The sequence below is a fragment of the Rhizophagus irregularis genome, chromosome 6, assembly GCF_026210795.1.
Source record: "Rhizophagus irregularis chromosome 6, complete sequence".
In the NCBI taxonomy this organism is placed as follows: Eukaryota; Fungi; Glomeromycota; class Glomeromycetes; order Glomerales; family Glomeraceae; genus Rhizophagus; species Rhizophagus irregularis.
Genome location: NC_089434.1, coordinates 727,459 through 744,183, shown reverse-complemented (window position 1 = coordinate 744,183; position 16,725 = coordinate 727,459). Strand labels below are relative to the sequence as shown.

General features: G+C 27.3%; 2 protein-coding genes across 2 annotated transcripts; both read left to right on the top strand.

Moving 5' to 3' along the window:
- Nucleotides 1-3,082: 3,082 nt before the first annotated feature.
- On the top strand, nt 3,083-6,778 carry OCT59_025929 (uncharacterized protein; the record flags this gene model as incomplete). The annotated part of the gene is made up of 1 exon (XM_066142826.1): nt 3,083-6,778. One exon carries the CDS (start codon nt 3,083-3,085, stop codon nt 6,776-6,778), a length of 3,696 nt encoding a protein of 1,231 aa, XP_065992403.1.
- An 8,749-nt stretch (nt 6,779-15,527) lies between these two features.
- Nucleotides 15,528-16,725, top strand: OCT59_025928 (uncharacterized protein; the record flags this gene model as incomplete). The annotated part of the gene is made up of 2 exons (XM_025322143.2): nt 15,528-15,640; nt 15,738-16,725. The coding sequence occupies 2 exons, from the start codon at nt 15,528-15,530 to the stop codon at nt 16,723-16,725; spliced, it is 1,101 nt and encodes a 366-aa protein (XP_025167036.2).

The window sequence follows — 16,725 nt, the reverse complement described above, 5'->3', positions numbered from 1 at the left end:
TCTTTTTATAAACTAAGAAATTTGTAAAAAGAAGGTTCAGTTTCGTGATCGGCATTTGATTAACTTTGATTAAATTAGCAGTTAGGTGTAACAAAATATTGCACTCCGGTTTTGTGGGCGTGGTTTTTTGTATCACGGGGGTGACAAATAAATTTTTGACACAAAAAAGAAAACTGTCCCTCAGATACTTAACTCGTGGCAGCACGTGATCAGTGACACTTAAATGTCACTTGTTCCTTATATGGTGAAGATCGACACAAACCGCGCCCACAAAACTTGTGTGCCAAAATATTAAAAATATTACGCCATGTCGCCATGGCAGATCAACAACTATATCGAGATTTATTAAAAACGATTGTGAATTTATATTAAGTTTTTTTCAGTAGTTATATATTTTTTCTCGATATTTTTCTTGTACATTACAAAAATTGCACTCTTTCATTATATATTTACGTTTTGTTTTTTAAAACATCATCATACAGGAAAGAAATATTGTTGACTAAAAATTTTTTTATATCAGTCACTGAAAATGTCACATGCAGATCATGCAGATCATTTTCATATTAACCAATTTTGTGCAACATTAATCGCACATTTTTGTTAATAAAAAATTTTTTTTCACATATACCGATTACTGAAAAATCGCTTTAAAAACTAGCTTTTTTTCAAGATCTAAGTTGAGATAGGAAGAAATATACAGTTTTAAGTTTTAACGGTAGTAATATATGTAAAATTACGAGAAGAAAAGTTTTTCTAAGCTTATAATAATGGTTATTCAGTCAGATTTTGCGTAAAATGCAAAAAAACTTTATTTACTATCGTAAGTGGCTTTTCTTTTTTTAAAAAATTAGTTCTATAAAAGAACAAAATTTATTTATTTTATTATATTTATTAATTTTTAATATATTCTTATTTTTATAGTTATTTTCTATAGCAATTTGGTGATTCTTCATTTAATTTTTGGCTAAAAGTCAGCTACATGTACGCGGTAGTTTAAAATTTCTTATTTTTTATTTTTATTTTTATTTTATCTTGTTATTTTTAAAATACTAACGAAAAAGTTTTATTAATCATGGAACGATACGATCGGCTGCAGCAGAACGTTGGTTTTGAAAAAAATTTTTTTTTGGTTCCAAAATTTTTTTTTTCAATATAAACCAAGATTTTATTTTTATTTTTTTTTTGGAAAAAAAAAATATATTTTTCATTTTCATTTTCTTTTTTTAAAAAAAAAAATTATTTTTTGGCGGTTAAATTTATTTTTTAAAATATTTTAAAAATATTTTCAATTTGTTTTTTTTAAAAAAAAAATTCATTTTCTTCGATTTTTAACCTACATTTAAAATATTTTATTTTTATTTTTTTTGAAAATTTATTTAATATTGAAAAATATTACAAATCATCGAAAAGTTCTTGTATCCCGTAGCATCATGATATCAAATATATTTTTGTATGGTTTGTTTTACTTTTTCACGTACGAATACTTCATATTTTTTACAATACCACAATATGAATACTGTATTTGGTAGTTATAATGATAAAATTGAATGATTTCTCAATGACATTTGATGATATAAATAGTGGAAGTCATATCAGCAATGATAATAGTAAGTGTTTGTGATCAAGTTTGTTTTTTTTTAACATCAGTTATTGACTCGAGTACCGGGAAGATCCAATTTCACCTGAAGTTAGAAATATTTTTGATAGTTATGACCTTGCAGAACATTTTCTTAACCAATATCATGTGAAGTCATATTGAAAAAATAAACTGATAAATCAAGCATTGTAAAGAACTTTAAACATCGTCATGGAAAATTTGTGAATCAATGAAGGTTATTGATCTTATGATCTTATGCAACAGAGAAATTGTCCATGTGTGCAATATTAACATAATAAAGAACACGGGTTCTGTAAAAATCACCAGCTTTTTTGACCGTCATAACTATAATATCATGATTGCAATAATGATTTTGCCCATTCAAAGTATCTTCAAATGTTCTTGATGATGGCTATATGGGTGCATATATCCAATACTGTTCATTGTTATTAAAATATCTGATATTTATATTCATAAAAAGAGATATATACTACTTTTACTCACCAAATGTACAATCAATTCTTAATAAATTCTTAGAATTGCAGCATGAAAAACCATGTTGGCTTATTTTTGGATGCATCGATCAAATTCTTAGGATTTAATTATGATTGCATGAAAAGGAATTTTAGGGTTATATTAGGGTTAGAATATTATTGCATGAAAAGAGGATTTAAGCGCTATAATCACGTTACAAATATCACGTGTTGTGCTAATCATGTGGCAGCAGCAGAAATAAGCGGCGATTAGGAAAACTCTTAAATATTTATTTTATTTTCATGTTTAAAACTAAATTTTTTATTTTTTTAATTTATTTATATTACGGTGCATTCCTTTTTTTGATTATTAATCAGAAGCTTCCCAATCTGCTAAACATTCATTTATTTATTTTATTTATTTTATGTGAAGCTGGCAAGATTATCAAAAGAACATAGTTCGATACAAGTAAAGAACGTTCAACATAGAACCTGTCATCCGTCAAGGCCAAAGCCCTGCCGGACCCTAACTTCTAAATATATAAAATCCTAGACCAGTCCAGTATCGCTACCAACAAAGGACAGTTTGCGACAATAGTAAAAGACGAACAAAAAAAAAACAAAAAGAGAATTCTAATCAACTATCCGTATTTTTCTTTTAACTAATAAAAATTTATTACTCAGCTGTATGTTAAAATTGCCGCAGTAAATAATTATCACGTGACTATTATTAATAATATTTGTGTTAATCATTTATGCAAGAGATTGGTATTACCTTAAAAGGATTTACAATATTTAGCGTAACGATAATGTTACACCACGTTTTCATTATAGTTGTGACTTTTTTGAAATTTTTGTAATTGTAATACAATATAATGTAGTGTACCCAATGCTGAATAATAAAATTTCAAACGTACGGATCTAATTTTTACCTTTCTCCTTTCTCCTTTTTTTTTTTTTAAAAAAAAAAACAAATCCGATTCATAAAAGTTTCTCTCATAAAAAAAAAAGGATGTCATCAAACAATAATTTAAAGGATGATGATGAAACTTTTTTAAAAGAATTTTTAAAAGATTTTTATCATCATATAATTAAAATAGATAATTATGAAAAATTTGAAATTATTTTAAAAGAATGGGTAAAAGATTATTTTAATATTAATGAAAAAAATCCTAAAATGATTTTAAAATTAATGGAAGATCATGAAGAGAATTATAATTGGTTTTCAAGTTTAATAGGATTTTTTTATGAACATGATATAATGGTAGTAGACGATGATGATGATGATGATGATGGTAATACGATCATTGATAAAGATAAATCATTAAAATTATATTTATTATCAATTAATAATAATAATAATAATGAGAATGAAAATAAAAAATTGATTTGTTCTATGTATCAATTATTAAATATTATTATTTCAAAATATTTATTATCATTTTATTATTATAAGGATATTATTTTAAGTAAAAGAGATTTGATCGCAAAAGAATCTGGTCATCATGATAATACATATATTATGTCATATAATCAGGTTGAAAATTTTGATGGATTAGAAATAAATTTATGTAAAGATGAAATAAGTACTATGGAAAAATATTTTGAATCAAAAGATAAAGAAAGTATTAATGAAAATCAAATAGAAAATAAAGAGTTAATAGAATTAAATAATTTAGGTTATTGTTATCAACATGGAGTAGGAAAAAAGAAAGATGAAATTAAAGCATTTGAATTTTATTTAAAATCAGCGGAAGGGGGTAATTCTGATGCACAAAATAATCTAGGTTATTGTTATCAAAATGGGATCGGAATAACAAAAGATGAAAAGAAAGCATTTGAATGGTACTTAAAAGCTGCAAATAAAGGTGATTTACATGCGCAGTATAATTTAGGTATTTGTTATCAAAATGGAATGGGTGTCAATAAAGATAACAAAGCAGCTTTTGAATGGTATCTTAAATCAGCTAAAGAAAGTTATTCACCAGCACAATATATATTAGGTAATTATTACCAAAATGAAATTGGAATAGAGAAGGACTTAGAAAAAGCTATTTACTGGTACGGTAAAGCAGCAGAAAATGGACATAAAGTAGCACAATATAATTTAGGTAATTGTTTTAAAAATAGAGAAAATGAGGAGAAAAAAGCTTTTGAGTATTATAAAAAATCAGCTGATCAAGAATATTTAGAAGCCCAATTTGAATTAGGATGTTGTTATGATAAAGGAATTGGTACTGAAATTAATAAAACTAAAGCATTCAATTTTTATAAGATAGCAGCTACGAAAGAGCATTCTATCGCACAATATAATCTCGGGATTTTATACAGAAATAATGGTACAGAAATGGATTTAGAAAAAGCGGTTTATTGGTTTGACAAAGCAGCAGAAAATGGATATGAAGTAGCGCAATACGACTTAGGATGTCATTATCAATTTGGAATAGGAGTTGAAATGAATGAAGTCAAAGCATTTGAATGTTATAAAAAATCAGCTGATAAAGAATATTTAGATGCTCAATTTGAATTAGGATATTGTTATGATAAAGGAATTGGTACTGAAGTTAATAAAACAAAAGCATTTGAATTATATAGTATAGCAGCTGATAAAGGATGTGATGCCGCGCAAAATAATCTTGGAATTTTATATGAATATGGTAGGGGAACTGAAAAAAATATAGAAAAAGCTTTTTATTGGTACAATAAAGCTGCAGAAAATGGATATTATATAGCACAATATAATGTAGGTTATTATTATAAATTTGGAATAGTAGTTGAAAAGGATGATGTTAAGGCATTTGAATATTATAAAAAAGCAGCTGACCAAGAATATGTAGACGCTCAATTTGAATTAGGATGTTGTTATGATAAAGGAATTGGTACTGAAGTTGATAAAACGAAGGCATTTGAATTATTTAATATGGCAGCAGAAAAAAAATCTATCTCAGCACAAACTTATCTCGGTTATTTATATGAACATGGCCAAGGTACAGAAATGGATTTAGAAAAAGCTATTTACTGGTATGATAAAGCAGCAGAAAATGGAAATGAAGTAGCACAATATAATTTAGGAAATTGCTATGATAATGGGAAAGGTGTTGAAAAAGATGAAGTTAAGGCATTTGAATACTATAAGAAATCAGCCGAACAAGAATATTTAAATGCACAATTTCAACTTGGATATTGTTATGACAAGGGTATTGGTACTGAAGTAGATAAAATAAAAGCTTTTGAATTATATACAATTGCTGCCGAAAAAGGACATCTTTCCTCACAAAATAATTTAGGAATATTATATGAGAATGGTAAAGGTACGGAAATGAATTTAGAAAAGGCTATTTACTGGTATGATAAAGCAGCAGAAAATGAAAATGAACTAGCACAATATAATTTAGGAAGATGTTATAAGTATGGAATAGGCGTTGAAAAAAACGAAAATAAAGCTTTTGAATATTATAAAAAAGCGGCAGATCAAGAATATTTGAATGCTCAATCTCAACTTGGGTATTGCCATGAAAAAGGAATTGGTACAGAAGTTGATAAAACAAAAGCTTTTGAGCTATATAATATTGCTGCTGAAAAAGGACATGTTGCCACACAAAATAGTTTAGGAGTATTATATGAGAATGGTGAAGGTACTGAAAAGAATATAGAAAAGGCTGTTTACTGGTACAGTAAAGCAGCAGATAATGGAAGTGAAGTAGCACAATATAATTTAGCTAATTGTTATCAATTTGGAAGAGGTGTTGAAAAAGATGATAAAAAAGCTTTTGATTATTATAAAAAATCAGCTGATAAAGAATATTTAAATGGCATATTTAGTCTTGGATATTGTTATTATGAAGGAATCGGAATTGATGCTGATGAAACCAAGGCATCTGAGCTATATAAAATAGCAGCTGAAAAAGGGTGTGTTCCTGCACAAACCAATCTTGGTTATTTATACGGAAGTGGTAAAGGAATTGAGAAAGATCTAGAAAAAGCTCTTGATTGGTATAACAAAGCGGCAGAAGGTGGATGTAAAACAGCATTATATAATTTAGGAGAGTGTTATGAACTAGGATATGGTGTGGATAAAGATCTGGATAAAGCATTTGAATATTTTAAGAAATCAGCCGAAGATGGAGATAAGGAACTAAAATTCTACCTTGGATATTGTCATATAAATGGTATTGGAACTGAAGTTGATAAAGAAAAAGGATTTGAATTATATGATGAAGCAATTGGAAAAAATATTCAAATTAATCTCATTGAAAATGATGAGGAATTAGAAAATGATTTAGATAAAGTTTATTATTGGTATCATAAAATCACAGAAAGTAATAATAAATTTGCATTATATAAATTGGGCGAATTTTATGAATTAGGAAAGGGTGTTTTCAAAAATCAAATTAGAGCATTTGAATTTTATAAAAAATCAGCCGATCAAGGATTTATTGATGCTCAATATAAACTTGGATATTTTTATGAAAAAGGAATTGATATCGACGTTGATAAAGTAAAAGCGTTTGAGTTTTATAAAATGGCTGCAGAAGGAGGAAACATTGATGCACAAAGAAGTCTTGCATTTTTATATGAACAAGGCGAAGGGACTGATAAAAATATGGAAAGCGCTATTTATTGGTATAAGAAAGCCATAGAAAATGGATGTTTAGATGTACAAGAGAATTTAGATATACTTTTACTACAACTAGAAAAGCAAGATTAAATCTCTTCTATTTAGTAATGACTTATCCTTTAAAATTAGTTTATATTTAACTACAATATTTATTTATAGAATCAATTTTTAAATTAGCAGAAATCTGGTCAATTAAATTAAAAAATAAATTAAAAAAATTAAAAAGTCGTAAAATATTATCATTGTAACAACTTGTTTTAGGTATTTATCACGTTAGTATGTTTACAATTCCGTAAGGAAACCGTTGTTGTCCGGAGTGGAAGATTTAAATTAATATAATGCCGTACGTGACAAGCAATATCGAAGTCAAAATAAGGTTAACGGTATTATTTAATAATCTATATCGCATACAGTTTTTTTTTTTGAATAAAATATTGCAAAATAAAATTTACCTAATTATAGTTGACTAGTTATTTCTCATAAAAAAAAATAAATCACGATTCATACATAACTTCGACATTTAATAACATTAAGGAATTGAGACGAATGAACCGTTTAATATTTCTTAAACAAAAAGTTCTATTTGATTTATTGTCCAGAGCGAAGCGAATTATGAAAAATGACCGATCCCGTGAGTTTCTCTGTCATTCACGTGACATCGTCCAATGAAATCCGCAAATCTGAGTTTTATTTTTTTTCGCTCCGGACTTACAACGGTTTTCGTTTCCTAGTAAATATCTAAATTAATACATTTAATGAAGTTACTATTTAACCATAAAGTCATTTCTGAATAACAAATCTAATCCCGAATGTCAAAAAGAAAAATAATAAAAAGATAAAAACGTAAAGTGCGTCTAATGTAAATTTACCGATAAATTATTTTATAACATTTGCAAATGATCATGACAGAGAAACCATGAGATAAAGGCTTGCAAGTGAATGTGAAGAGAACGAAAGAAACGAGCAAATATTTTAATTCTTGAGAGAATAAATATTTTATATATTGAATCAAAAAATAAATTTTTAAAAAGTATGATAAAAATGATAAATATTAAATCGTTTTGTTAGAATGTGTCCAATCACGTGTTAAATCATCACGAGACTGATGTGACTCTCTCCTTTTGGCAAAGTTAAACCAGGAGACCAAGAATTAAATCCTTAAAAAAGAAAAAAAGAAAGAAATCAAAAGATTTAACCCAAAAATGAGAGTTAATGAAATCACTTATAATAAAATGTCCAAAAAAAAAATTTCGTATTACAGTACCAATTTTCTGTACAATACAAACTTCCGTATTATCTTACATAAAAGGATAAAATTCATAAGCCACAATCCTGAACTTTATTTTTTCAGTTTAAAAAATTTTTTTATTAAAAAAATTTTGAAAAAACTTCGTATGAAGTCTTCGCGATGTTTCTGACGAATGTAAAATAAAGAACGCTATTGTCTTCCATTTTTTTGGTTATGTTTTGTTGACTCATCATGTAAGTTGCTGCAATTAACAGTTTTTAGATTCTTTAAAAGTTTAAAAGACGTATATTATATACATTTTAATTTTTTAAAAAATTTTACATATTAATTTTATTTGTGCACTTTGCACATAGTTTAAAAAGAACTTATAGTAAATAATCTTTAAATACTTTTATAAAATTTACTAGTAAAGTGTATTTTTGTAATCTACATTTTAAATAAGTTTTAATGATATTTTATATCGTAGATGTTTCATTATATAATTTAAATACTTTAAACAAGCAAAACTGATTCTAGAAGGTTGTTCAATAGTTATTAAAGCATTTATAATGTAAATTTTTATCAAATTCATACAGTTTTTAAAGTAAGAGATATTTAAAATATCAAATAATTTTTTTTATTTCGCTTATTTCGGCACGTAATCAATAGTATACAAATCGACGACCCACAAAAAATAGTAGACGCCAGGACGCCAGGTTACACTTGAATCGCGCGCATGATCCGGATGATTATTTTCGGTAATTATAAAACTTTTTATTGATCTGATCGATCCTTTTACGCCACACACCACTTACGAAATATTTTTCTAACTTGTCATATCAACAACTAAATAAGGTGTTTTCTGTCTCCTCCAGGATCCCACAGAAGTAAAGAACCATATTCGTGTCCTTTTCGAGCTCAAGAAATCCGTAAATGATGGACATTTATATCAAGCCTTGGCAGAGCTGACAGCCGGTGATTTAAAATCAACACATGCTGTGAGATGATTGGTAGTATCAACAGTGAAGATATTGAAAATATTTTAATTGTGAAATTGGTTATATCAGAAGGTGATGATTACATATGGGTTTACCATATTAAATCAGAAAAAGGACAAAAGCATGTTTAATAATATTCCGTATTTGCAATGTATAAGAACAAACTATTTAGAATTTACAAATAAAATACATGATCCATTATAGCGAAAATAAGTAAATATAATATCTTAATAGTTTATTATAATAAATAATAAAATTAAAAGTACATTATAATATATATTTTTTATACTGGGGTAGCATAAAATTTAATTAATATAAATTGTATAACTATACTTTCATAAGTAAAATAGTTTTTTTAATCAATAAATAATATAATAATACCGAAAAAATAATCGTGCGCAGATCATGTGTAACCTGCGGTTACCATTTTTTTTTTTTTATAGTGATGCTAGGGTCGTTTATAACAATTCCGAGTTTCTGGAACGAGCACAAATGGGACATTTGCCATAATAGAATTACCCTTAAAATATCAGAATTGTAATTTTATAAAATTTTATAAAATTAAATATTTTCTAGATTAGATTTTTTTTTTTAGATAATTAAATCTTGATTAAATTATTTTACAAAGAATTAAAATTATCAATTATAGATTGTTACGACGTCAGAAATTGATGCGTTGCAAAATTTACTTGATCTGCGTCACAAATATTTTGAGTTTTCATATTTTCAAGCCCAAATTTCAAAATATTTATTAATAGTTCCACTCGTCTTTTGGCCAGAATTACGATAATGTTAGTAAGTTTCTAAAAAGGTATACCGTAAATTTTAGTTGGCTTATCTAAAAAAGTACATTTGATTACTTTATCTCAAACTTTACCGTAATATTCTTTTCTAAACATTTATTTCAAAAAAAAAAAAATCACATGATTATTTTATATGACGTCATCGTCGTTACCAATCAAAAAAACGTGGGGTACCTTGAAAATGTTTGAGGTCGATCACATTGAGTACCTTTCCCAAAACATGTACGAGGGCTGTAAAATACTATTTGTAATTATGATCTTCAATCTCTTCAAACTTTAAATAATCTACTTTCGCTTGATAATCAGAATTTGTGTCCGATAGATCAATAATTGTGTTTCTTTACTCACTAACTCTGTCTTTTTTTTTTTTGAATGAATTAATCTAGTTACATATAAATTACCTTTTTGAAATTCATTCATGTGTGCCAATGTTTTAATATTTTTTTAGCACATGCGTAATGGTTTCATTCGACCCAAAAAAAATATATATATCGTTTTTTATTTGTCGCGCTAATGCATGGCGTATACACAGTGTATGATTGTTACAATGTTCTTAATTAGGTTAATGCGTGAATTTTACGCCTTTTTCTAATTAAATTAATTAAAATGTTTTTGTGCATTGAAAGCGATTAGGAAATGTGTAATAGCTAGTGTTTATGTTTGTTTTTATCATGCCATTTTATTAAACTATATTTATATATTTATTCAAGGGGTGCAACAGAATTATAAAGCCTTATCAATAACTCAATGACTGACGTCAAAAAAGTACAGTTATATAAATAATAACCGATTTTTTATTCTCGTTTTTTCTTTGGTTCGTTCTTTTAAAAAAAATAAAAAAGAATTCTCGTACAAAAAAAAAAAATTTCAATTGACGCTATGTCTCGTTATGGATTAATTAATACTGTAATTAACCTTGCGTACGAATTAACGAATGACAAGATACACAATGATATACACAAACAACATAAATTCAGACGAGAATTCGTCAATAAAAATGAAAAATTATCTTTTAATGAAAAAGAAGATGCAGTGAAAGTATTATTACAAATTTATGATAGTGACAAAGTCCTTTTTAAGTCAGGGGAAACAAGACTATGTGGAAATTGTAAAAAAAATTGTTTGGCCTCCTTATATTGTGAATATTGTGTTCAAAATTATTTAAAGTCAAATTATTATACTTGGACATCTGGAAATAACGATATTGATAATTTAATACGTAAATGTCAATCGGAAACTCTTAAACCAGATATGGTCGTCGAATGGATCCCATATGATAAGTTAGAAAATATTAATTATTTAACAAAAGGTGGTTGCTCTGAAATATATTCAGCAGATTGGATTGATGGACAATACGAGGAATGGGATTCTAAAGAACAGCTATTAAAAAGATTTGGAAAACAAAAAGTAATAGTTAAAAAATTAGAAAATTTTAAAAGTGCGGACCGAAGTTGGTTTGAAGAGGTTTGTAATCAAAATTAAAAAGAGATAATATAGTAATTTCTTTAAATTAAAAATATAATTTTTTTTTTCTAATAGGCTAAATCACATTTATCAATATGCAACAAATGGATGAATATCGTTCAATGTTACGGAATAACGCAAGATCCAAATGGAGATTATATGCTTGTAATGATTAAAATGGATACGGATTTAAGAAATTACTTAATAGTAAAACGTGGAAAACTTACGTGGTTTGAAAAATTCAAGGCCGTTATCAATATATGCAGTGCAATTAATAAACTCCATAATAATGAGAATGCAATTCATAGAGATTTGCATTCAGGAAATGTCTTATACTCGGAAGAAGAGCATTATTGGTATATTAGTGACCTTGGTTTTTGTGGATCTGCAAATAAACCATTAAGAAGTATATATGGAAATCTTCCTTATATAGCACCTGAAGTTATTGTCGGAAAAAAACATACTGCTGAATCCGATATTTACAGTATCGGAATGCTTATGTGGGAAATTTCATCAGGACAACCTCCGTTTTATGGTTATTATCATGACTTTTATCTAGTGTTGAAAATTACAGCTGGTATGAGACCGCCTATTGTATCAGGAACTCCTTCAGAATATAAGGAATTAATGGAACAATGTTGGGATGCAAATCCAAAAAACAGACCCAAGATCGAAACTCTCCTTGATGCAATAAAAGGAATCAACAAGAAATTTCGAGAGAAAAATAATAATGAATCATTTCAACATGATCTGAATGATAAAAATAATACTTTGAAAGTATATACAAATAACTCAAAAATATCTGAGTTATTAATTAAAAGTAAAATGCATAGATTTGAAGATTTACCAGAACCTAAGAATGCATCAGAAGGTAATAAAATTTATAATTTAATTTATTGTTTTGTATTTAAACATATTTAAACATATTTTAATAATATTATGTAAACAATGTTTTTTTTTCCTAAATTAAATATTAATAGAAGAACAAAAAGGTAATTAATAATTTTATATTTTAAAAATAATTTAATAAATATTTATTAATTAAAAATAAATATATTTAATTTTTTAGCTTTACATCAAGAATTCTATAAATGTGATGATGGTACATTGTATAAAATATATCATTGAATTTTTTTTTCGTATTATAAAATTGTTTATATTCTAATTTTTTTTTATTTAATAGCATATAGTCCAAATCTTCATCCGGAAGAACAAGATGGTTTAGAAATTCCTGATAATATTGAATAATATTTGAAATGGGTCTGGTCGAAATCCCGACAGGTACGAAATCCCGAACTCTAATGCTGGTCAAACACATCACGTGACTCTTCATAATTCTGCATAACGCGGGCCATTTGTCGGGATTTTGTACCATTCGGGATTTTGAACCGTCGGGATTTTGTACGGATCCCATTTGGGGGCCGGGGCCATTCGGGTTTGAGGGTATTTGAAATACTAGAAGCTCAAATTTTTTATTATGAAAACTTGGTACCATATTTAATTTCTTTTTTTATTTTTGAACAAACTAATCATAATACTATAGTTGGTAATGTAATTAAAAATTTCTATATTGTTATTTTAAAAATGAGAACGAAAAAATCTGATATAAAATTTTGTAAATAAAGAATTTAAAAGTTAACGTAATATATTATTGTATAATAAGTTTTACTTTGCGATAGATTAATCCTAAATACATTAGCGATCGATTATCCGGAATAGGACCTCTTTAGATAAGATACAATAAAAAATTTTGCATTTCTTTAAGATGGCAATATCAGTCGTTTTATATAAAAGGCAATAAATTCTGGCTGATATTATCTATAAATGGATAGATCTACATAATTTATTTTAGACCCTTTTTAATTTGTATAACTTGGTCGGTCAGGATCCCGAAATATATATAAAGAGGCCCCAAAATTTTTTTCTATTAGCTGTACGCATTTTTTCAGGGCCGGAATTATGATAATTTCGGTCAGTATCCAAAAAAGGTTATAGCTTCCATCAGGCATTATCTATAAAAGGAAAGATATTCGTGAATTTTTTTTTTTTACTGGTGACCTTATTTCGGAGTCCCCTTGATTCGTTTGATTTTTAATTTGATCAAAAGTCTTTAATAACTTACATTATTAAAGTAAAGTTTCATGGTCTTAATATAATGTATAAACAAGGATATAAGAAGTTGCAGTAACAAGCAATTTCCATGACTTAGAGATTCAAAAGGAAGGGTGAGCGTAACTCATAATTTAAGTCAGTTGTAGCGGACGCCATCCTTTATATTGTATATCAGCCTTTTTATGATTTGATTAATTCGATTAATTCGATTATATAAGGAAACTTTTAGCTAGATTCTTAATTTGTTATCTTCAGGGTTAATTATTAATGATTCGTATAATATTGAGGTAACCACTAAATATTTATTTATACTATGATTTCTCTTCTATATAGCAAGCACGGAAAAAATATCAAGTAGCCATATTTACAGCTAAATTTCTTTTTAAAGACAATTCCACAATTCCGCTGTTCCACCAACAGTAAACTTGAATTTTTCTGCATTCGAATTCGAATTTGGTCCAAAAAAAGATTTGGCCAGAAATTAAAAAGAAATAGACGTGAATATACGAATGGATGAATTTAGTCTGAATAGATGGTGAAGTTTTCGTAACTGATGCAGATCCCAGAATGGATAGCCATTCATTTGAAATATCCTTCTACATTCCATGTACATTGTATCTGGCACATTGAACAGAACTTGCATTTGCGTCTTAGATCTAAGCTTGGTTTGATCATGTTTTTCATGTTACCAGAAACTTTTATGGTGTATAACGCTTACACGTATTACCTAAAGAAAATAATTACACATTAACTATTAATATAATCCTTAATTTACAATGATGATTCTCATAATAGCACTTGTGTTGTCTAAGACACAGTATGTTAATATTAGGCTGAAAAACATTCTTTTATATATCACTCAATTCTCTCTTATTCCTGATGCACTTTCAAAAAGTAATATCTACCATAAATCTTGTTAAGATTTTGTTTATCCAGGAAATTGTTGTTTTCTAATCTTGTACAACATTCATAAATTATCTTTTTTAAGAGTAATTTCAAAAATTTCCTCGCCTCGTGTAAAATTTTTCATGTCATTTAAATAAATACCAAATGCAAAGCCTATATATCGTTCAAGTGTAGATAATATTATCTATTCTTGATGTATGATGATTAGGAAAGTACTCAAATACTTTAATAAAACTCTGAAATTTCTAAAATCATGAGTGTTTAGAAAAATACGTACTTTGATGACTTAAAAAAAAAAAATAACATCATGAATAATTTAACCTATGTTTTTTTATACATGTCCTTTCTCGTAAAATTCCAACAAAATTACAAAGATCATTATATACGTACTGACAACCATATCGCTATATTCATGTTCTGTTATAATATCACCATCAATGATGAAAATTACTACTATTCTGAAAATTGCATGAACTTACATGGCTTAAAGTAAATTATAACGGCCTTCTTTATCAGATGAAGATTGAGATCATTCAACTGTAGTTAAGAATATTTGAAGTATTAATAAAAGCTGATCACCTAGATTTTCTTTTTTATTACGGAAAACGAAAGATTTTTTGGTATTAAATCTTACCTTAATAATTTTTCAAAATCTCGTGTTAAGAATGTCTTCTGATTTACAAAGCAGAAAAAATTAATGTCTCACCTAATTTCTTGGTTTATCGTCATTTATTGCATTTTCGATAGTTTTTTTAATTACTTAAACGTGTAGTAAATATATATTCTACTGCTAATATAAAAATCTTCGTTCAAAGATAATTTTACTATTACAGTATCAAGTATTAACCGATATACAAGTATCACTATAACTATATATTCCAAGTCAAAAATATATAAATAGTCTATGGTAAACGCAAAGGTGGATTACCGGTCAACGCATCAAAAAAAAAAAAATTATTTTAAGCCGTGGGAAGGCTGGGAAGCGTGTCACTAAGCGTAATAGTAGTACAGCGAATACCGCAGTAAAAGCAATAAGGGGTATTTTTTTACTGTTATACAACATTTACGGATTTGGGTTAGGTAATTTAAATCAATCAAATTATCAAATAATGTTGCGTCAACTTACATGTTTTATTACTACTTATAGTAACATATATTGATGACTTTTTCAGATTTAGTATTTGATAAAACTTTTTTAACGCGTAATTTCGTTAAAAAAATCAAACAAAAAAAAAAAATACTTTTACTCTTTCTTACATTTTTCGCCAGTTTCTCGAAAGTTTGACCATAATTTCTATTGGTTTCTCCCATTTAAATATATAAAAAAAATGTCAGACCTGTATGATATTACGGAAGTTATAATGGCTAGTGATGAACTGGCTGCCGAAGATACGATGCCAAGTAGAAAAAGATATAAGTTTTCAAATGATTATTATGAAAGGTAATTAATTATATTCAAAACTTATTGTTTGTTTGTTTAAAAAAAAAATGTATTTTATTTTATTTATAAATAATTTTTATTTTATAATTAATACAAGTCCAAGAATAAGTACGCCACCGTTAAGGCATCATAACATAAACAGAATCTCTGACTCTTATAATTTTAGAAAATCAACAAATCAACAAAGCAGCTACAGAGTTAGGCTAGAAGAAAGTTTTCCTGAAGTTTCTGCAATTTTTAAATATGAAAAAGACACCCGATTAGAAGTGATGGAATGGTTAAGTAGAAATAATGATAACAATAAAAACGTTATATATATTAATTCCGAATCTATAACGGCAGAAAAATTATACGATTTATGTGACAAACATATTTGGCTTTCTTCTGATCATATAAATGCCTACCTCTCTTATTTGAATTCGAAATTTCATCGTGTATTTTCTCTTACAACATTTTTTTATACAAGGTTAACAGAAATTGGCGGATACAAATATTCTTCTATCGAACATTGGACAAAAAGGATAGAAATTTTTCAAAAAGATATTATCTTTATTCCAATTAATATAAATGAGTCACATTGGATCTTAGCCGCAATATTTATGAAGGAACAGTTTAGAATTGCTATCTTGGATTCACTAGGGATGATAACAACAGAAGGTGCCGTCAATATTGGGGGAAATCTCATCAGGTGGTTGAATGACGAATATTTTCATAAAATTAGGTTGTGTAAGGGAGATGCGTGTGTGAAATATAAAGTAAGGAATGAAGAATTTGGCTCGAACGTAGGTAAATCTAAAATAATTGGGGAGATAAATTTGAACGGTCAAGTTGATTTTGCGTTGGATATAATGTTTCGAAATGGAGACCCTCCACAAGTAGATGGAAGTTCTTGTGGAGTATTTGTTTGTATGTTTGCGAGACTAATGGCAGAGAATATCGAGAGAGATATAATCATGAAGATCGCAAAATTCCGAGAAGCTAGTATTAAATTTAGGAAAGTTATCTATACAGATCTATGGGAATATGCAAAAGAAAATAAACAAGTGGATATCAAATTTGAGGTGAAATATGACGAATACAAATAA